This window comes from Accipiter gentilis, chromosome 8 (assembly GCF_929443795.1).
Source record: "Accipiter gentilis chromosome 8, bAccGen1.1, whole genome shotgun sequence".
Taxonomy (NCBI): domain Eukaryota; kingdom Metazoa; phylum Chordata; class Aves; order Accipitriformes; family Accipitridae; genus Astur; species Astur gentilis.
The window spans coordinates 43,206,147-43,226,642 of record NC_064887.1 but is presented as its reverse complement, the minus strand read 5'-3'; the positions used below and the strand labels follow the sequence as shown (position 1 = coordinate 43,226,642).

The window sequence follows — 20,496 nt, the reverse complement described above, 5'->3', positions numbered from 1 at the left end:
GAGGATGGGGCTGACATGGGGGCTTCAAACCCCCCGGGGGGGGACACTGAGAGGGCTGGGAGCTTGCAGCCCCCCCCACTTGCTGACACTGGGGAAGGTTTGTGGGGGGCTCATAGCAGCGGAATGGGGGGGGGGGGGTGATGGGGCTGGGCTCAGAGCATCCCTGGCCGTGCTTGGGTACCCGGGCTCCCCCCGTACGCAGCCCCGGGATGTCGGTGCTGCTCAAAAAGCAAAGCCAAAAATTTTGCAAAGCCAAAACCGGGGTCCGGTGCTGGGGCCCTGCAGAAGGCGGGTGCAGAATGCGGCCCTCGGCGGGCACCGGGCAGGGTGAAGGTTCCGTGGGAGCCAGGGTGGGAGGCTGGGGTGGGCAGTGGCCGGATTCTGCCCACGCAGGGCCCCGTGCCACGCTTCGGGGCGGCGCGGCGCTGTTAATATTTAACTGCTGGTGCCCGGCGGTGGTGGTGGCGGGCGGTGGTGGCGGGCGGTGGTGGGCATTGGTGGTGGTGGGCAGCGGCTGAGGGACGTCGCGGTGAGCCCCAGGACCGTGTCCCACCATGAGACGGGCAGGTAACGCCGTTGGCAGGGGCTCAGGGGCCAGACGCTGTCCTGCAGGGGCTGGCATGGGGACAGGGGGGACGACACGGAGCTCGGGAGCGACACAGCGGGGCTGGTCCGGTTGACACCAGTCCAGCAGCATCTTGCGGGGTCCTTGGTGGTCGTGGGGATGGCTGGAAGCGATGCAGTGGGGACCCTTCCCATCCTCCTGCCCGGAGGGGCTCCAGCTGGTCCCTGCTCCCACCCAGCCTGGGTACTGGGAGCACCAGTGGGTGCTTTCCCACTCACCCACGGGCATTTCCAGCCCAGGCTGTGGGGAACCAGGGTGGGGTGGCAGCCATGCACCAGGAGCAGCTCACAGTGGGGAGGTGACATCCCGGGACACGGTCAGAGCTCACGGCCGGGTCCCCACATCAGTGGCCACTTGTAAATCCCTGGTGAGCGATGGGGAGGGAAGGTGGCTTGGGGCCAGGCTGCATGCGTGCCCCATGGGGGAAACTGAGGCACGCAAAAAGGGCTGGTAGCACCGTGACCTGTGTCGGCTTGCCGTGGGGTTTGCTCCCATCCCTGCTCATCTTGGGGCTTCTCCTCCAGCGGGGCTCAGCCCGGAGGTGGGGAAGCGAAGCAGCCGCCGGATGCACCCAGGGGACCCCCGTCACCCCGAAGCCGCCGCGAGCCGACGGCCGAGCCCACCTGTCCCACCGGAGAGCCGGGGCTGCCGGGTATGGACCTGGCTGGGGGGGGGTGCCGGACCCCCAGGCTGGGCTGGAGGCATTCGCCCCCCGCTTTGCCTCCATGAAGTCCTGACCGGAGGGGGGGGGGGGGTGCTGGGGGCAGCCAGCCTGGCCTGGCTGCTCACCACCATCCTCCTGGGGCTGTGCCACGGCCCCCTCCTCGCCGGCATCTGCCGCCTGGCCGGGGATGCAGGCAGCCGCTCTCATCTTCCTCTTCCTCACGGCACTGCTCTGCCTGGCCGGCAGCCTCCTGTCCCTCTGGCTGTGGAGGTGCAAGGTGGTCTGGAAGCACCCGGAGGTCTCCAGGAGCGGGGACAGCCGCGGAGGTCCCCCCCCTGCTCCGTGCCCCCCCCGGTATAGTGTGGGGGTCGTGCAGCCTCACACCCCTCCTTTGCCTCCTGAAGCCTCCGCCAGCCCGAGCCAGGCACGTCGTCTTCGAGGACGAGGTGATGCCATCGGGGAGATCCTCAGGAAGGGTCCCCACTGCCGAGGAGGGCAAGAAGCCGGGGGCCAGGTCCGTCCCCCCGGGGCTGGCACCCCGGCCACGTGCTGTCCCAGACTACGTAGTGTAAGTGACTCCCATGGGGACGGGGAAGGCCACAGGATGGGGTGTCACAGAACCCCGGGGACCCCCGACACCCAACCGAGAGGGTCCTGCCCGCCCGGGCTCTCCCTCCCGCACCCTGAGCCTCGTGGCCTCGTGGCGGTGCAGAAAGTACCCGGCGATCCGGAGCCCCCGGCAGCGGGAGGGCTACAAGGGCGTCTTCCAGGACCAGCTGGCGGAATACACGGAGCTGCTCGGGGAGGTCCGCACCGCACGGCGGAGGCTGGGGGAGATGGAGGCGGCGATGGGCCGGCTGCCCTGGCACGCCACGAGCAGGACGGTGGGTCCCTTGGTGGGCACCGGCTGTGGGCACCATGTGTCTTGCGAGCAGCGTTGGGTGCGATGAGTTGGGCGGTCTCTGCAGGGACTGGGGATGAGCCTGGGGGGGGCGGGGGGGGGACAGGAGGGGACGTGCAGACACCCAGGATTCTGCAGCTGAGAGACACGAGCCGTGCTCAAAGTCATCGGGCAGCTGCTAGAAAATTAACAAGCATTTCTCGGCTACACCCTGGGAGAGGTTTTCACTCTGTGGCATGAAAGATGGCTGGCTGCCCTGGAGCCCCCCCATGCTCATTAGCTCCAGCTGCCTCGTTAGGGCCGTGCTCGGCCAGGCTGAGCGCTCTGGGGATCCAGGACGTGTCCTTCTGCCCCGCAGGATGGGAGCAAGGTGGCCCACGTCTGGCATGAATATGTGAGGAAGAAAAGGGTGAGCAGGGGAAGGGCTCGGGTTCTGCTCCCTGGGCTGGGGGGCTGCAAGCCCATGGCCTCCCCACAGTGCCTCTCCCCCCTCCTCAATGCTTGGGGGGGGGGGGTCCCCAGGGCACCGCAGGACCTCGGTGCCGTGGCAGGGTTCCTCCCGGCTGAGCACGGTGCGGCCGGCAGGATTCGGCCTTCCTGGAGAAGCAGCAGCGCTGCGAATACCTGAAGAAGAAGCTGACGCACATCAAGGCGCGGATCCAGGAGTACGACCGCGACGCCCGCGACAGCGCCGTCTATTTCTGAGCCTGCGCACCGGCCGGTACCGACGCCGTGGGACGATGACCCCAGGGGAGACCCCAGGGGCTGGGTGCTGGGGAGGGGGTGGCGATGCTGCAGGGATGCACCTGGAGCCCACCCAGCCATTGCACCCCCCCGGACACGGAGAACAAACCCACAGGCTGCTGGTTTTGTGGTCCTCTGGGTGCTTTGTGTCCCAGGGAGCCTCGTGGGTCTGGGGTCCCCTGGGAGCTGCCCTGGGCGCTGGGTGGGTGCTGCCTGTCCCTGCGTGGGAGCCAAGCCCTGGCTGCGCCCCCACGTTACCCCATGTGAATTGGGGGGGCCGGGGGGGCACCCACCCCGGGGCAGTGGGTGCTACTGCTGCAGAATTGGCCAGAACTGGTTTTAATAAAACACGGTGATGGTTTTTTTTGAGGGGGGGGTCTTAATGCGCACCCTGGGGCAGCCAGCGAACGCGTCCCACCCCAGCACCCGTGGGACCCTCCCGTCCCCAGGAAAACAAGGTGGGGGTGGGGTGGGGTGGGTGCTGGGGAGGGGGCAGAGCAGACCCCCGACCCCAAAACCTTTCGGGACCCCAGCGGGGGGTGCCCCCCCCCGCGCCCCCTCATTCCCTCCCCCCCCGTGCAATTTAACCGACCTCCCCCCCGGTGGCACCGGGACGGAGCCGCCCGGGCTGCGGCGCTGAAAGCCGGCGGTGGGACGGAGTGGGGGGGGGGGGGGGGCGGCCCTGCTCCCCCCCCCCCCCCCGCCTCCGCCATCCCACCCCTCCCCGGAGGCGGAAACCGGGGCCGGGCCGGGGCCGGTCTCCAGCAGCGCCCGGCCGCCGCCGTGCCGCCGATCGCGGCTGCCATTTTAAGGTGAACAAAGAGGCGGAGGTGCGGGCAGGTGAGTGGCTCCGCGGTGGACGGGACCCCCCTCCCGCCCCCCACCCCCGGTACCGGTACCGGGGCGCGAGCGAGCTCCCGGTACGGGAGGGTGCACCGGGGGTCCCCGTTCCCCGCCGCGCACGGGGGGGGGGGGGGGTCTCTGTCTTTTCCCGCTGCCCCTGCGGGCACCGCGGTCCCCACCGGTACCGGTATCGGTACCGGGCTCCCCACTGGTACCGGGCTCCCCACTGGGGTACCCACCGGTACCGGTACTGGCGTCCCCACCGGTACCGGGCTCTCCACCGGCGCCGGGGTCCCCACCGGACTCGCTACTGGTACCAGTACCGGGCTCCTCACCGGCACCGGGATCCCCACCGGCACCGGTGCTCCCGGAGCCGGAGCCCCGGCAGGTGGAAGGCGAGAAGCGGCGGTTTCTCCCGGGGGAACGGGGCACCCGGTGCCCCCGCAGCGGGGAAGGGACCCCCGGAGCCCCCGGTCCCGTGTCCTCCCCGCTGGCACCGGGGGGCTCCGGGGCGCTGTGCCCGGGTTACGGCTCCGGGAGCCCGAGACCCCCCCCAGCCCCGCTCGGGGGAGTGTGTGGGGGGTCCCCGGTGCTGCCATTGCCCCGGTGGCCCCTCAGGTGGGGGTTCCCGCAGGGGCAGGGGGGGTCAGACCGCGGCCCCGGGGGTTAATCTGGCTGGGACCCCCTGAAATGGGGGGGGGGGGGGGGGGCGCGTTTGGCTTGGGCACCCCAGGGAGGTGCTGCCCCAGACCCCCCCCCCAGGACGGCGGCTGCACCCCAGACCCCCGGTGCCCACCCTTGCTGCAGGTCAAGGGGTGCCAACCCCCCTGCAGACCCCCACCCCAAGGGCCCGATCCTGCCCGCTGAGCCCTGGCACCGCCGGGAGCGGGCGGCCGGGTTGGGTTTCCCACGAGGGTTCAGGTTTCCCCCACGCTGCTCCCCGCTCCGTGATGGGGGTCTCTGGGCTGGGGGGGGTGTCTCTGCGTCAGTTTTGAAAAAAACAAATTTCTGAAACCCAATTTGCCACTTTGCACTGGGGTTGCTAATAATGTGCCCTGTATTGTTATTCTTTTTTTTTTAAATCCAGCCAGATCTGCTTACGGAGGAACCCTCGGGGTTAGCACTAGCCTTGGGTAAGAGGTTTTCTGTTTTAATTAGAATTTAAACAATCCAATTCATTCAGGTGGTGTCTGCTGGCCGTGGCTGGGGGGGCCGGGGAGGCCTGGCATGGCAGGGTCTCGTGCGTGGGGCAGGGCTGGGGTGCGACCTGGCAGCTTTTGCTGGGAGATGCTCAGTGAGTCACTTCTCCCCGTGCCTCAGTTTCCCCATGAGCGGCGGTGACTCTGGTGGCGTGGTGTTGGGCACGGGCGGGCGGTTGTTGACGGTGCCGTCGGGCTGGTGACGGGGGACCAAAGTCCCTGCCCGGCGCACGGAGACGTAGACGCCCGGCAGTGCCGCCTCGCACGGCCGCGGTGCCGGCGCCGGCACCTCCCGGTGCACGATCAGCTCCGACGGCTCCGTCCATCTCCCCGCCAGGCTCTCCGCCGCCGCCACCATGTTCAGCAAGAAGTCCTACGACGGCCCCCCCGGGGGCTACGGCCCCCCCACGGGCTACGGTCCGCCCACGGGCGATTACGGCTACGACTACGGTGCCCGCTCGCCCCCGCCGGGCTCCTACTACATCGAGGACGTGCCGCAGCACTTCTACAAGTGGACCTCGCCGCCCGGCGTGGTGAGGATCCTGGAGGCCATCGTCATCCTCCTCTGCATCGCCATCTTCGCCTGCGTGGCCTCCACCCTGGCCTGGGAGTACGGCTACGGCTTTGGGGGGGTTTATGGCAACGGGCTGGGGGGCTACTACGGCTCCGGCTACTACGGCAGCGGGCTGAACTACGGCTACGGTTACGGGGGCTACTACGGCGGGGTCACCAACCCGCGGGCGGCCAACGGCTTCATGATCGCCGTAGCCGTGCTCTGCTTCCTGGCCCAGCTGGGGCTCTTCGTTGCCAGCGTCAGCAAGTCGAGCGGCTCTCGCTCCCGTCGCTTCTACCTGGTGGTCATCGTGGTCTCCGCTGTGCTGGCCTTCATCATGCTCATCGCCTCCATCGTCTACATCGTGGGCGTCAACCCCCAGGCGCAGATGACTGGCAGCTACTACTACAACCCCTTGCTGACCATGTGCAGCCAGATATACAGCAGCAACAACTACCTGAACCAGTACCTCTACCACTACTGCACCGTGGACCCCCAGGAGGTGAGGGTGCATGCCAGACCCCCCTGCCCCGAGCCAAACCAGCAGCCCAAACCCCTTGCGCTCCTTCAAACGTGATGCCGAGCAAGGGCAGCGCGGGAGGGAGAGCATCGGCCACCACGCGTCCTGCCCTTGGGATGGGTGTGCAGCGCCGGGTCCCCGGCCAGCCGGGGTTTTCCCCTCCGTCTTTAATTTTTTGGGTGGTACCGGTCACCATTTTGTGGCTGTGGAGGACAGGGGGTGGCTGCTGGTGCCGGATCCCAGCCCTGCTGTTTGCCGGAGTGAGCTGGGGCTCCGGGAGGAACTGGGGTGAGCCGGCTGCTCGTGCTGGGAAGTTTCGGGGAGGGGATGGGCTGTCGTCCCAGCACAGACCCGGTTTCTGGTACTTTGGTCTCCCCGGTCGTAAAAGTATTTGAGCAAGGTTGGGGCCGGGGCGGGCTGCATGTGCCAGGCTGGGTGCAGGGTCAGGGTGCCAGCTGGGTGCCAGCTCTCCCCAAGCACCCATGATGCTGCCAGCCTGGCTCGGTAGCCCAACAGGTCAGTGGGGCAGCGAGAGCCCTCAAAACAAAGTTCATCAGCCCCAGTTTCGGCTGAGGCCAGTGGGGAACCTGCGTGGCACATGGGCTGGGACTGGCGTTGCCGGTTCCCATCCGGCCGGGCTGGCCGTGCCGCATTCCTGTGCCCTGAGCGGGGGGAGCTGCGGCACCCGTGCTGCTCCTGCTCCATGCAAAGGCCAAGCGTGGCCTAATTCGTCCTCACCCGGCCCCAGTTTCAGTGCAGCTGCAGGGATCTGGCTCATGGGAAACCATCCGGGCAGGGACCCGGCTGCGCGGTGCAGGAGCTGGCCCACGGTCGAGCCGGCAGTGGGGTTGGGGTGCTGCGCACAGGTGCTGGAGGGTGCCAGCTCCCTGCTGCTCCCTGAGCCCCAAACTTGTCCTGTCCCTGTGGGAAAATCAAACACCCTCCCCATTGCTTGAGCTGGCCCCAAAATTTCTTGAACCCCTGATGGGCTCCATCCTGACTGCCCGGGCATGGGGGGCGCCTGCCCCTCTCCCCCTGCCTTGGCAGGGGCTCCAACATCAGGAGGATTTTGGGACGAGGGGAGCAATTCCCGCTCAGCCCAGGGAAGTGCGGGGCACCTGGACCCCCAGGACAGGGTCTTTGCAGCCCCACAGTACCCCCACCCTGAGAGCCCCCTCCCTCCGCCCTCCCAGGCCGTGGCCATCGTCTGCGGGTTCCTCATCGTCATTCTGCTCTGCCTCATCTGCTTCTTCGCTCACAAGACGCGGAGCAAAATCTGGAAGTATGGGAAACCAAACATCTACTGGGACAAGGTGCCGGTGGTCCAGGAGGGTCCCAACGTGGAGGAGTGGGTGAGTCTGAGCGTGGGCTGGGGGTGCCGGTGGGCACCCAGGGCTGGGGGGGTCTTCCACCGCCTCCCCCCGAGCATCCTCCCTGCCTGCTTTTGACCAGCAGGGCTGGACGTGCCCGAGGCGGTGCTGGGCCGGGATGTGCCGGGACGAGCACAGGGGCTGTGTGGGGACCCTGGGGCTTCTCCCGGCACCGGGGCTGAGCCAAATCCAGCCACTGCTTTGTGCCAGGACCTTCTTTCTCCCTGGCTTGTGCCAAGCCGGTGCCTGGTCCCGGCGTGTTTGCACACCACAGCGGGCAGCTCTCGGGGTGTGGTGTTATTGCCACCGGTGCGACGCGGTGCCCGGTGCTCGCCGGGTCCCTCCCGGTCACCCCATTTAGGCACTGTGTTTTTTCCCAGCCGGTACCATTCCCCGGCACTGTGAGGCTTTGCACAGGGTGCTGGGCTGGGCGAGCTGGTCTCAAGCTCCCTGAAAGACAAACAGGGTGGGATCTGATGGGCCGGGTGCCAGAACAACACCGAGGCTCTGGCTCCTCTCCCCTTTGCTTGCCCCGTGCTCGGGGAAGCCGGCCATGAGACTCTGCCCGTTGACACCGTTTGGTTTCAATCTTGGCAATGATTAACTCGGCTCCGCGGGGCTGTGCCACCCCATTGCCGTGGAGGGAGACAGGGGCTTTGCAGCAACCGAACCGGCACCGTTTGGGCTTCAAATGAGCCTGTGTCCCTTGGGTGAGGGATGCTGGGGAGCCCCCCGCTGCCCCTCAGCCCCCTCGGCCCCAGGGAGGTGCTGGTCCCAGCGTGGTCCCACTGCGTGTCGGGACGTGGCCTGGCCTGTCCCTTGCTCTGCAGCTCTCCGAGCCGGTGTCTCCGTGGGAGCCGGTGCCTGGGGATGGTGCGGGAATTCTGCAGCATCCCATGGGGAAGGAGCCTTTGAAATCTGCCCCTGCCCTGGATTGTGGCTCTTGGGGTGCTGCCGTGCCCCCGGCCGAGGAGGGGCTGCCCAGGCCCCCGTAGGAGCTGGGGCAGCAATGGACTGCTGCGCGGGCAGGACCTGCATCCCTGTCACCGTCCCCATCCCATCCTCATCCCCATCCCTGTGAGGCCAGGGTCCCCACTGGAGCCTGGGATGGGGACATTTATCACGTTTATCCCAAACCTTCAATGCAAACCCAGAGTCGAGCACGACAGTTGCTCTCAAGCCCCAGAAAGCTCGGCTCTGCTCCATGCGCATTTCCCCACGCCTCGCTCTGTGTGTAGGTCTAATATTTATTTTTCATTTTGCAGAAATACCTTTGTTCTCCTTTATTTATTTTTGTTAAAAGTCCCTCCCTTGCAAAGCATTTCCTGGCCCGCTGGGGGCTGGGCCGGCTGGGGCAGGGGGGCACCCGGGCTCCCCCTTGCCCTCACCTGCCCCTTGGGGGGGGTCCCTGCTCTGCCGGGTGCCACCGTCCCAGCTGGGTGGGCTCACCCACGGGTGACACGTCCCCGCTAGGTGGGGATGCAGCTGTGGGGAGGTACCGGGGTGTGAAACCCTCCTGGGACGTCTCGTTCCCTGTTTACGGTCCCGACTGAGATAAACGGGTGACCTTCGAGCGGGCGTGAGCTGCCGGGTGCCGCTGCCTCCGTCCTGACGCGGCACGGGGACGTGGCTGTCCCCATGCTTGGTGGCTGCCGGTGGCCGTCTCACCTGGTGGCCCCGTCAGGCAGAGCGGGGCCAAGAGTGGCCCCCAATTAACCGTGTCTTCATTAGTCAGGGTGGGAGAAGTGCCGGAGGAAGTCGCTCCGCCGGCCGGAGCTCGCAGCTGACTTCCCCAGGGTCACCATCCCGGGGAAGGGACCGGCTTCCGACACAAACAACCCACAAAGGCCAGGAAGGAAGGCGGAGGGAGGGACAGACGGACGCCCCACGTCCTCCTTGAGGAGCCTTGGCCCTGCTGGGGCAGCAGTGAGGGTCCCGGGGTCGGCGATGCTGGACGGGGTGACTGTGCAGCCCCCGGCAAAGCCTGAGGGGGTTATCACCCTGGGGGTGCAGAGCAGGGTGCCAGGACCCCCAAAGCTGTGTGTCCATCTGTGCTTGTCTCCCAAGGGGACCCCTGTGGTGGGTCTGCGCGGGGCGGTGTTGCCCACTGGGGTCTGTGGGCCCTTCTCTGGGGCACGTGCTGCAGCCTCCCCCCTCCCCAAACGCTGGTCTGCCCGACCGGGGTCCCCCATCCCTTGCCCACCCATCCTGTTCTCCGTAGCCATGCGGGATGCCCCGCTGCAGCTCTGCCGGGACCCCCAGGCAGGATTGCAGCGGCTGCTCCGGGGTGTCTCCGACCCCGTGGGATGGAGACCAGTGTCCCCATGTGCCACGGTCCGTGCTCTGCTCGAGGGTGGGCGAGTGTCCCCACCGTCCCAGCACACGGCTGAGCACCTCTATCCTACTCCAGGTGAAGAACGTGGCGGATGGGGCCAGCATGCAGGACGAGACGGCCACGCTCGCCTACTCGGAGAAGCCGACGAGCCCCATCGCTGCGCCGCCCTACAGCCCACCCTCCTACAGCTACCCCCCCCAGAACGGGTACTACCCCTCGGGGACCTACAGCAGCCGGGGGTGAGTGGCCAGGCAGGGGTGGAAGGGCTCGGTGTGGGGTGGGGGGGGGACCCTGGGCACCCGTTTCCCCCACCATGCCGAGCTGGCTGACGTTCCCGCATCCCCCGCAGTGACCAGCCGGATCGGGTGGTCAGCCCCAGCCCGGCGGAGGAGAAGGCGCTGGAGCAGCCCACCAAGCCCCCCGCTCGCCGTGGCCGCCGGCGCCGGCGCAACCCCGAGCTGGACGAGTCACAGTACGAGACTGACTATACTACAGCCGTGGAGTCCGGTGATGAGCGGGACCAGGACCAGTGGGCCAGGTAAGGGACGGGGGGGGCGACCCCTGGGAGCCCCCAAGCACCCAGAGCCACCTCTCTGGGGGCTGACGCTGCCCCTCTCCCGCAGCCTCTACCCCCCCATCACCTCGGACGGCACCCGCCAGAAGTACAAGCAGGAGTTTGACACGGACCTGAAGCGCTACAAGCAGCTCTGCGCCGAGATGGACGGCGTCAACGACCGCCTCAACCAGCTCAGCAAACAGCTCGACAGCATTTCCGAGGACAGTCCCAAGTACCAGGTCAGGGCTCTCCGGGAGCTGTGGGACCACTGGGATGCTGTGGGACGCGGGGGGGATGGATGCTGCAGTGGGGTCAGGGATGGATGCTGCGGGGTCTCGGGATGCTGCGGGGTCTCGTGATGCTGCAGGGCATCGGGGATGCATGTTGTGGTGGATAAGGAATAGACGCTGTGGGGACTCAGGACGCTGCAGGGCAGCACTTGTCCCCGTGGGGTGCCCACCGGCCGTGACACCCCCTCCCACCCCCTTCCCTTCGCAGGACGTTGCAGAAGAGTACAACAGACTGAAGGATCTAAAGCGGGTGAGTGTGCGGAGCGCAGCTGGTCTCAGTTTCCAGCTGAAGTGGGACTGGGTTGGTGCGATGTAGCTGGGGGAGGTGGAAACCGTGCCCACTGCCCCCCCCCCCGGCTGCAGCCCCCTCCCCAGAGCCCACGCAGCTGAGGCGGGTCCTGTGCTGCCTTTCAGAGCCCCGACTATCAGACGAAGAAGCTGGAGACCAAAACCCTGCGCAACAAACTCTTCCACATCAAGCGGATGGTGAGCGACTACGACAAGGTGCGGGGGTAGCCTGTGCCCACCCCCCTCCTCCTCCATGGCAAGATGGGCACGAGGGGCTCCCTGCTCCTCACCCACTCCTCCAAAGACTTTGGTGCGTTTTGTACCTTTGTTTGTATAAAAAAAACCCCAAACCCAAGATTCAAAGCCACCCCGTGATGTCGGTGCCAAGGGTGTGGGGTCGGAGGGGGCTGCTGGAGCGAGGGCTCCCTGTGCCTTCCTATCCTGCATCCCCTCCTGCTGCTGTAAATATATTTGGGGAGAGTCCACAGCCCCCATCTGACCCTGAGTTTGGGGTACCAAACCGTGGCTGCAGCCCGGTGCTGGCAGGGATGTGCTGCGCAGGCTGGACGGGGCAGAGCCCCACATCCCCCTGAGCCCCCAGGGCTGCCCTTGGGGGAGCAGCCCTGGGCAGGGGCGATATTTTTTAAGGAACTGGCTGAAACTGTGTAATTTTGTTTTTTTTTTTAAAAAAGAAATAAACTGTATCTATTGATTTTAAAGCAGTGCCGATGGGAAAGGGGCCACTGCGGAGCTGTGGGTGGGTGGCCCGGGCTGGATGCGGGGGGCTGTCTCCGTACACGGTCACCCTGGCACAGCCACGGCGCTTCCCGGTGCCCATGGAGCCGACATCCCTGTGGGGCCGCACAGATCCTGCCCCAAGCCCTGAGTGCGATGGGTGCTGCATGGATCCTGCACCCCCACCCCTGTGTGTGCTGTGGGGAGCAGCTGCAGTTCCCCAAAGCAGCGCCCCCCCCCCCCCCCCAAGCCCTGCCCCGGGCTGCAGCAGCCCCTATGTTGCCTAGACCCCCACACTGGGGACCCCCCCCTGCATCCCCCTCTCCTCAAGGCTGGTCCAGCCACCGATGCAGCCCAGACACCCCAGCATCCCACACATGCAGGACAAACACAGCACCCCACGCCCAGCTCCTTCATGATGGGGGGCACCCCCAAACCCCCTCATCTTGGGAGAGGGGACCCCAACCCCCCCCCCCAAAGACCAGGTACTAACCTCTGCGCTGGCTCCTGCTTTCCTTCATGCTGCTGATCCTTTCCCTAGCAGACCGCAGGCAACACAATTTATTCCCAAGGGACCCGCCCTGTGTTGAAGAACATCATCCAGGCCCCCCCCCCAAATCCCCAGGATTTCCAAAACCCATCCAATTTTAGATACCTTATGGGGGCTTAATTTTTTTTGAACTCTATCTCCCATTCTACTTCATCTGCCCCCTCACCCCAGGGTGGGCTTCAGCATCACTGCAGGATAAGCCCCTTTCCCTACTCACAGCAGATCCCTGGCATTGTAAGAAACATCTTTTATTGACTTCAGTTAATTTGTTTAGTATCATTGAACAAGGATTATATTTTCAGTGAATCAATCTAAATGACAAATCCCCGGCTAATCCTGCCTCCGTCTGTTTGCATGGTGGATACCCCTGAGAAGCAGAGCCCGGGGGGGGGGGGGGGGGGGGATATGCCATGGGGCATCCCCCATCCCTCTGAGGTGGCTCTGCCTCCCCTCCCCATGTGCCCCTTCATCCAGCACAGCTCAGCCCTGGGGACAAGGACCACCCCCCCCCCAGCAGCATCACCTCTTCCCAGCCTGATTTTGGTCCCCCCCAACATCTCCTCTCTCCCCCAAACCTAGCTTTAAAAAAAAAAAAAAAATGAGGCACAGGAACATAGCGAGCATGGGGAGGGGGATGCTGGCACCCATCTCCCCCAGTGTGGGGATGGTGGTGGGTGCTGGATCTGGCCCAGGGTGGGGCAAAGCACCAAGTGAGGCAGCAGGGAACAAGCCCGGGGGAGAAGGGCTGGGCTGGATGCTGTGCAGCACCCAAAAAGGACCACTTGGTTTGCACCCGTGCACGGTGCATGGCCCCAGTCAGCCACCTGTGTACCCCCATCTCCTCCCCTGTACCCCCATTCCCTCCTGTGAAGCCCCATCCCCCCCCGTGTACCCCTCCCCGTGTCCCGACAGTGGAGATGCTTCAGTGGAAAGTGCAGGGAGGGGGGGCTGGGACCAGGCACGGATGAGCCCGGTCCCCAAAAAAGGGGCTGCTCCAAGCTTGGCCCTTCAGTCCTTGAGGCTGGATACGGCCCGAGCAGGCAGGGGCAGCCCCTGGGCAGGGCACAAAGGGGCTTCAAATCACCCTTTTTCCACGATTGCCAGGACTGAGGAGGGGGGCAGAGGCAGCAGGACCCCCCAGAGAAGGGCTCTGCATGGCCAGGGGCCCCCCCACATCCCAGCCTGGCCGGTCCCACCTCCCATCACCTCCTGTCCGAGCCTCTGCCATCTGAAATTCAGATTTGGAGGGGCAGCCAGAGGACAGCGTCCCCCTCCCCAGGCTCCAGTCCGGCTCCGACACCGGGATAGAGCGAGGGACCAGCCCTGGGGATGCTCCGAGGTCCTCGGAGGAGACCGGGGGGGGCCAGGGACCTCCGCTTCAGGGGCATACAGGAATGTTCAGCGTCCGGCAGTGGCGGCACGGCCAGTACCTTCGGGGTTAGGAGGATAACGCCGCGACCCCACTGCTTTCAGGGGGAGCAGCCCCCACCGCTGCGGCGGACGGACGAGCTACAAGACGGCTGCGGGGCCGGGGGGGGGGGCCGGTGCAGTTCGGGGCTCCCCGGGGACGGTACCGTCTCAGGGTGCTGGAGGGAATCCAGGTCCGGCTGCTGGGGGTCGCTGGGGTGTCCCCGGTGGCGGGGGGGGGGGGGAGAGGCTCTGTCCCCTACTGCCCCGTCCCGTAGGGCCAGTTGAAGGTGCTCCCGGACAGCAGCATGTCCCTGATTAGTGTTTCGATGGGCGTCTTCCCCACCAGCCTCATGAAGAAGAGCTGGGAGATGAGGGCGGCCGGCACGGCTCGCAGAGCCGGCAGCCGCAGCAGGAGCCGGCCGAAGCGCTGGGGCTGCGAGGGGTACTGCGAGCGCACGTACTCGGTGAGGGCCACCTGCGCCTTCTCCTGCAAGCTCTCCACGTGCGCCGGGTCCGAGAGGCCGCAGGCATCTACGAGAGGGATGGGATGGAGAGGGGTCAGCGGTTGGAGCCCCCCCGATATCCCCAGCGAGCCCCCCCTCCTCCTTAACCAGCTGCCACGGCCACGCTCCTCGCTGAATTAGGGCATGCACCCAGCTGCAGCTGGAGCATGGCTTGGACCGCTCCGGCTGCAAAGGGCTGCTGCAGGCTTGTCCCTGCCACGAAGGACCAGGCACTTCTGTGGCATTAAATGGGCATAGATGGACCGAGGGACGGGGCTCCCCAAGACCCCCCAGTACACGGCGGGGTATTTGTGTTTCTGCAGCTCTCACTCCTGTTGCCCCGAGGAAGCTCATCCTTGTACCCAGACGGACAAGCCAAGATGCTGCAAACCACGGCGGAGAAGTGCCAGGGCACGAGGACTCTTTGCCATCTCCCCCAAGAGCCACGCGATGCTCTCTGGGCCCCAAAACCCCAGGGAAAGGCGAGGACAGATACTCCCTGGGGGCTTACAACCGCGTGGGGCAGAGATGGGGACAGAGCCCGGTCGCGGCACCAACCTACCCGGCGTGAAGAGCGCGATGGCTTTGAGGCAGCTGTACTCGGCCGAGTCCACCTGGAGCCGGTTGAGCTTCTCCACCTGATCCTGAAAGATGCGGATCTGGTCCATGAAGGAGACGACGCGGTCGGCCGACATGGGGGAGGCGTGGAAGCCGGCGGCGGCCAGCAGCGGGGCCATGTGCAGCGGCAACGCCGACTGTGCCGCGTTGAGGACGAAGAGCTCGCTCCAGCTGAGCCGTAGCAGGGCTACTTGGTCGGAGACGGGCAGCTCGGGGAAAAACGGGATGTTCCGGGCCCATTCCACCGTGCTGAAGAGGAGGCGGGCGGCCAGCTCGCAGATGTTGTCGATGCCCATGACGCTGCCCTGCTGCGCGTACTGCGAGCCGTAGCGGGCGGCGGGGTACGGCTCAGCCCGCAGCAGCTGCGAGATGAGCTCCGACACCGGCTGCCCGTTGAAGTATTCCCCGCTGGGCATGGTGTTGGGACTGGTGCTGGAATGGGTGGGGGGGATCCGGCCCCGCTGCACGGCTGGAGGGAAGGAGAGGAGGTGTCTGCTCGCTTCTGCATCCCGCTGCATCCCCCATCCCGCTCCCTCGGCGAGGAAGGACGAGGATGCTCCCACCACCCACCCAGCATCCCGGCATCCCCGGCAGGGCCGGATCCTGCCACCCCAGGGGAACAATGGGCGGCTTTCAGGCGCTCGGGGAGAGGGAGGTGGTGCGTGCCGCCCGCTGCGCCCGCCGGCGAGCTGCCTGCGAGAGCTACACTAATCTATTTAGCATCCTGGTGATTCACCAGCAACTCCCAGGCTGCCGGCACCGTGGCTTGGCCATGGCCTCCGACCAGCAGCCGGGCTGGGACAGCAGCCGTGCCACCTCCTCCTCTGCAAGGGCCCGGCACAGGAGCGGCTGCAGCTCCGGCCATGCCGTGCCAGACCGGGTGCCCCGCCGGCACCACGGCCCCCCCCCACGCCAGCTGCAGCGGAGCAGGGCAATTGCTACCCAAGGTCATTGCATGGCAGCAATCATTTATTTGCAAATAAAACGTCCATCTTGGAAGCGTCGTTAACCCTGGGGCACTCCCCCTCCTAATTGCATTCAGGGAGAGCCATTTTTCAGCTCCCCCCCTCTCCCATTAGCGCCCACTATTTGCTCAGTCCCTAGTAATTAATTTATGGGCTGTTCATGAGCCACTTAAATGAGAGCTCTAAATCATGCTAAGTGGCAATAATGCCATCTCGACTCCTCTGGAAAGGAGGGAATTACTGTCCTGCTTCCAGTAGCCTTCTCCCCTTGCTCCTCGCATTAATGCCACCTGCCGCCGAGCAGCCCCGGCACCGCGGCAGAGCCCACGCTGAGCCCCGGCACCTCCATCCCCGCGCGTGCCTTGGCACAGCCCCATCCTGCCACGGGGGTTTGAGATTTTGGGCTAAACCCTTTCTCCCGTTTGCAGCAGCCCGGTAAGCATTTGGGGTTCACACCCCTGGGTGATGGGGAGTGACCAGAAAGCGGCCAGGAGATTTGCCTGGCTCCGGCAGTGCCAGGAGCCCGTCCCAGCCGACCTCCACCGCGCCTGGGGCGCTGAGGCCATCCGGGCTCCAGGTGTGTCACCTTATCAGCTCAAGGCTCCGGCTTTTCCAAACAAACACCACCTGTGCTGCCGGCACCGAGGGCAATTCAAGGAGAACAAAAAAAAACCCACAACAAAAAACCCCCCAAAAAACCCAAAAGGGGGGGACAAACGGGGGGTTTCGATGCAAACAGGGTTCCCAAAGGGGTGGGAGTGCCCGGCTGCAGCAGGCACCGGCAGCACCGGGAGCCCAGGAGCAGAGCGGGCACCGGCAGCCCCACGCTGCGGTGGTGGGGTTCACCGGTACCCCCTGGGAACCGTGCCCGTCCCCGCGGCGCCGGCGTTACCTTCCTTCCTCATCCCCACACGGAAACACTTCTTCAGGCGGCAGTACTGGCATTGGTTGCGGTGGTGCTGGTCGATCTGGCAGTCGCGGTTGGACCTGCGGACAGGACCGGGCAGATGAGGTGCCGGCGAAGAGCGACGCGATGTCACCGGGGGGTCCCTGCACCCCGCCGAGCCGCTCGGCCACCCACCTCCTCGCTGCCCTCGGGCAAAACCCTTCGCCTCCGAGCGCGGCCCCCTCCTCACCGGCCGCGGCTGTGCCACGCCGGCCCCCGGCGTGCAGACACAGGCGCTCCCAGGCGGCAACGCAGATGCTATGGAAACAGAGCGATTTCCTACAGCAGGGGCTGCCAGTTTGCCTCGCCAGCGATGCCCAGGGCTGTAGGAAAGCTGGAGAGACCCCCAAGGGTGCAGGGCTCCCATCCTCGGGGACACACAGGGACGGGTGCCGGGGAGCGACGCCCCGTGTCCCGGCACGTGGCGGGGGGGAAGCGGCGGAGCGGCCCCCCGGCCTCCCCACCAGACGTGCGAGGAATTTCAAGGAATTTCAACTATTTCCTACGGGGCCGGGGCTGCCCCCGCGGTGCTGAGCCCGTGACCCCTCGGGCACGAGCGCTTGCCGGCGTCCGTCACGGCCCCGCATCCTCCACGCTCCGGTCTGGCCTCGACCGGATTCCGCGAGCGTGGCAAAGCAAAACCCGGCGGCTTCGGAGCAGCGGTGCGCGTGCCCCCACCCCCGGTGTGGGGTCTGCACCGGCCAGAGGGATGCTTCCCCCCCTGAGAAACCTCAGAACCTGCGAGGGGGTCGTGCCCACCCCCCGGCACAGGGGGTCCTGCCCTGGGCAAGGAGCCACGGGCACTGGGTAGCCCCTGCACCATGCAGCAGGGTACCGGCCACCACCAAAGCCAGCCGCCAACCTCTACTTCTGCAGCATCGCGGGGAGCGACACGCTGGGACAGGCTGCGGAAGACGTTCCCGAACGGCATCGTTAGCATCCAAACCCCTCAGCCCCAATTCCCAGGGGCCGCTCGCGCTCACGGTCCCCGCACAGCTGAGGGATGCGGCGGGGCACGGGTGACACCGGGCGCTCGCATCCCACCCGAAGGCTGTCACGGCAAACAAGGAGGAAAAGGGGTTATCGGCAAAACAGCGATAAATTAAGGCATATAAAGCAGCAGCCAGGAAAGCGCAGGCAGGGCTGGGGCACACCGGCATCCGGCAGCAGCTCGGCTCTGCCTGGGAATCCTGACACGAATCTCCTCATCCCTACACGACTCCAGAGGCGAGACAGGCAGGGATTCCCACCGCGCTCAAACCGGAATTAATTCACCCCGAACATCACCACTGCGCTTAGCACATTTTAAAACGTGTTGCTGATAAAAAGTTATTCCAGCGGAGAAGTGATAGCTAATCAAAACGTCAGATTACATCTTCATCAGCTGCCTGCACCGTGGCAGGGGCAAAGCTCCCGGCACCGTGGCCGAACCTCCCGGCAGGGGCCTGGCTGACCCTCACCGTGGCCTCGGGACACCGTCCCCAGCACCGGGAAAACCCAAAAATCATCTCAGCTCCCGTCAGCGGCTCATAGCAAGTTTCCCAACTGATAGGCTGCAGCGACCTGGGAAACTGTGAGAATACAAAAGGCGTATACTGTGCTAATTATGTAATTAGAACATGTAATTATTTAGTGCAAGAACTAAACTGAATCCAACTCACTTTTAATATTCAAATTAGAGCAATCTTGGCTCGATGCTGCTTTTGACTCCTTGAACAAAGCAGATGCCAGGGCTGCCGGGGGAGCATTGTTCCTGGCCCCTCCAACACTTTACTCCCTACTCAGAAAACCAACCAACATTTTTCTATCGCACCAAATCACTTCCCAGCACAAAGGGGGGGAAAAAGCCCCCCAGACATCTGAAGCAGGTGCCCAGATACCAGTGACAAGCGCAGGATAGAATCTTGGATGCTCACAGCCTGGGCGAAGCCCCTCCATCACCCCTGCACCTAAGCGGCATCTGGGACGCAGAGTCCGTCCCTCTCCCGGGGAGCCCAGATTTGGCCTTTCCTTTGTTCCAGGAAACTGGAATTTCTCAAAAGCCATATGTATTCGCCATCTTCAAATCATTAATCCCGAGCAGCCTCTCGGCTGAGTCTGCTGATCGGATCCTGCTGATCAGATGGGGAAACTGAGGCAGGGCCAGGGCTGATGCACACGCTGCATCCGCACACGCTGCATCCACGGCAGGCGACGGGGAGGGTGCTGCAGGACCAGGGGCAACGGGAACCGAACCCTGCCCCACGCCGGCAGCTCCAGGGCCCCGCTCCACGGCCACGAGCAGCTCGGCTGACGTCAGCCGGGACCTGGCAGCGCCGGTGCCGGGAGCTGCCGGGAGAAGAGATGCTGCGCACGGGGGAGGACGAATCTAGGCCGCCCAAACGAGAGCAAGACGGCTCGGAGATGGTTCCCGCTGCAGGAGCAGCTCTGTCCCTTCCTTCCCCGTGGCATCTCAGCACCACGAGACGAAGCTCAAAGCAGGCGGCCCCCCTTGGGTGGGCAGAAAGCGGGGTGCGGGGGGGGGGGTGGGGGGGGGTGTCTTGCTCCCAGCCCGGCTGCGGGGTGCCCACGCGGCTGGGATGCGGGTGCCATCCTCGCAGGACCCTCACTGCTTTAAGAAACGCCGCTGGAAATGCTTGCACGTGGATCCAGAGCTGTGAGCGAGCCCCTGTATACACGTTTACACCCCTGGGAACAGCCCAGAGCCGGGGGTCCCCCACTCGTGCCAGCCAGCCCGACGCTCGTTTTGAGCCCAACAGAAACTCTAGAGTTATTTGCAGCTCCAAACTTCGCAGGGGTCGTATCCCGGTTCTGCTGGTGGGCCCGGATCTCCTGCAACGCCGGCCCGAGCACGGGGGGCCGGCGAGGGCTGCAGCCCCTCTCCCCGGCATCTCAACCGGATCAGCGCCCGCAGCACGCCGGGCTGTTGACACCTCCGGTTAAAATTATACTCGCTGCCGCACTGGTGTTTTCTCCGGGTAGAGCGGCCGTGACCGAAGTGACTCACAACCACAGCGCGTTTTCAGGCATTAGCCTGGAACGGTAATTAATGCCGGAGCAGAGCCCGGCGATGACGAGGGCCCGGACACCGGCTGTGCCCCACGGCCCAGGGGGACGAGGCGGCCGGAGCATCCGTCCCTCCTGGGGGGTGCTGGGGACGTACCGGGCAGAGGGGCCGCTTCTGCGGGGTACGGAGCACCGGGGGACCCCCGGTGCCGCACCGAGGGACCCCACGCTGCACCGAGGACCACGGTGCGGCCGCATCGGGCCCCCCCCTCCTCCCCGTTAGCGCTGCAGCGGGGCCGGCGTGGAGCTGCACGGGGGCCACTGCAGAACCGCACCGGGGTCACCCTTCGGGCTGCAAATCGGGCCAGGGCTCTGCACCCCCCCCCCCCCCCACGACCCCCCCCCCCGGTTCCCCCAGCCCCTACCTGCAGGTGTAGCTGAGGTTCCTGCGGATGCTGCGCTTGAAGAAGCTCTTGCAGCCCTCGCAGGTGAAGACCCCGTAGTGTTTCCCGCTGGACTTGTCCCCGCACACCACGCAGTCCACCGGGGCACCGGCCCGTTCCTCCTCGCCGTGTTCCGCGTCGCTGCCGCCGCCCGCCGGGGACGCCGCCTCCTCCCCGCCGTTACCGCCGCCGTTACCGCCGCCGCCGCCGCCGCCGTTGGGCTCGCCCCAACCACCGGCCACCATGGCCATGGCTCCGCGGCCCCGGGGCTCAGCACCGGCCCCGCCGCCGCATGGAGCGGCGCCCGGTCCGCGGCGCCCGGCGCCTCCCGGAACGAGTTGAGCAAGTTTTTTTTTTTTTGGTTGTTTTTTTTTTTTTTTGGGGGGGGGGGGGGTGGCGGCCGGTTTGGGATTTTTAGGGGGGTTTTTTGGT

At 65.7% G+C, this 20,496-nt stretch overlaps 3 protein-coding genes across 3 annotated transcripts; 2 read left to right on the top strand and 1 right to left on the bottom strand.

Annotated features, from left to right (window-relative positions):
* Positions 1–1,190: 1,190 nt before the first annotated feature.
* On the top strand, positions 1,191–2,895 carry OCEL1 (occludin/ELL domain containing 1). Its single transcript, XM_049808390.1, has 5 exons — positions 1,191–1,277; positions 1,694–1,857; positions 2,002–2,173; positions 2,549–2,599; positions 2,776–2,895. The coding sequence occupies exons 1-5, from the start codon at positions 1,191–1,193 to the stop codon at positions 2,893–2,895; spliced, it is 594 nt and encodes a 197-aa protein (XP_049664347.1).
* Positions 2,896–3,692: 797 nt separating this feature from the next.
* Positions 3,693–11,644, top strand: OCLN (occludin). The gene is made up of 9 exons (XM_049808880.1): positions 3,693–3,774; positions 4,865–4,910; positions 5,314–6,031; positions 7,243–7,401; positions 9,830–9,993; positions 10,104–10,292; positions 10,378–10,549; positions 10,809–10,850; positions 11,015–11,644. The coding sequence occupies exons 3-9, from the start codon at positions 5,333–5,335 to the stop codon at positions 11,114–11,116; spliced, it is 1,527 nt and encodes a 508-aa protein (XP_049664837.1). The 5' UTR covers positions 3,693–3,774; positions 4,865–4,910; positions 5,314–5,332; the 3' UTR covers positions 11,117–11,644.
* Positions 11,645–12,405: 761 nt separating this feature from the next.
* Positions 12,406–20,496, bottom strand: NR2F6 (nuclear receptor subfamily 2 group F member 6). The gene is made up of 4 exons (XM_049808793.1): positions 20,047–20,496; positions 16,562–16,656; positions 14,649–15,173; positions 12,406–14,114 (listed from the first exon to the last, which is right to left on the bottom strand). The coding sequence occupies exons 1-4, from the start codon at positions 20,313–20,315 to the stop codon at positions 13,840–13,842; spliced, it is 1,164 nt and encodes a 387-aa protein (XP_049664750.1). The 5' UTR covers positions 20,316–20,496; the 3' UTR covers positions 12,406–13,839.

Excerpts from the sequence above, each read along its gene's own strand:
- OCEL1 (XM_049808390.1), top strand. The coding sequence starts at position 1,191 with ATGCACCCAGGGGACCCCCGTCACCCCGAAGCCGCCGCGAGCCGACGG. Across the intron at positions 1,278-1,693 it reads CGGAGAGCCGGGGCTGCCGG|CCTCCGCCAGCCCGAGCCAG; the intron begins GTATGGACCTGG and ends TGCCTCCTGAAG. Across the intron at positions 1,858-2,001 it reads GCTGTCCCAGACTACGTAGT|AAAGTACCCGGCGATCCGGA; the intron begins GTAAGTGACTCC and ends GTGGCGGTGCAG.
- OCLN (XM_049808880.1), top strand. The coding sequence starts at position 5,333 with ATGTTCAGCAAGAAGTCCTACGACGGCCCCCCCGGGGGCTACGGCCCC. Across the intron at positions 9,994-10,103 it reads GGGACCTACAGCAGCCGGGG|TGACCAGCCGGATCGGGTGG; the intron begins GTGAGTGGCCAG and ends CATCCCCCGCAG. Across the intron at positions 10,851-11,014 it reads GACTGAAGGATCTAAAGCGG|AGCCCCGACTATCAGACGAA; the intron begins GTGAGTGTGCGG and ends GCTGCCTTTCAG.
- NR2F6 (XM_049808793.1), bottom strand. The coding sequence starts at position 20,315 with ATGGCCATGGTGGCCGGTGGTTGGGGCGAGCCCAACGGCGGCGGCGGC. Across the intron at positions 16,657-20,046 it reads AACCTCAGCTACACCTGCAG|GTCCAACCGCGACTGCCAGA; the intron begins GTAGGGGCTGGG and ends TCCTGTCCGCAG. Across the intron at positions 15,174-16,561 it reads TGTGGGGATGAGGAAGGAAG|CCGTGCAGCGGGGCCGGATC; the intron begins GTAACGCCGGCG and ends CCTTCCCTCCAG.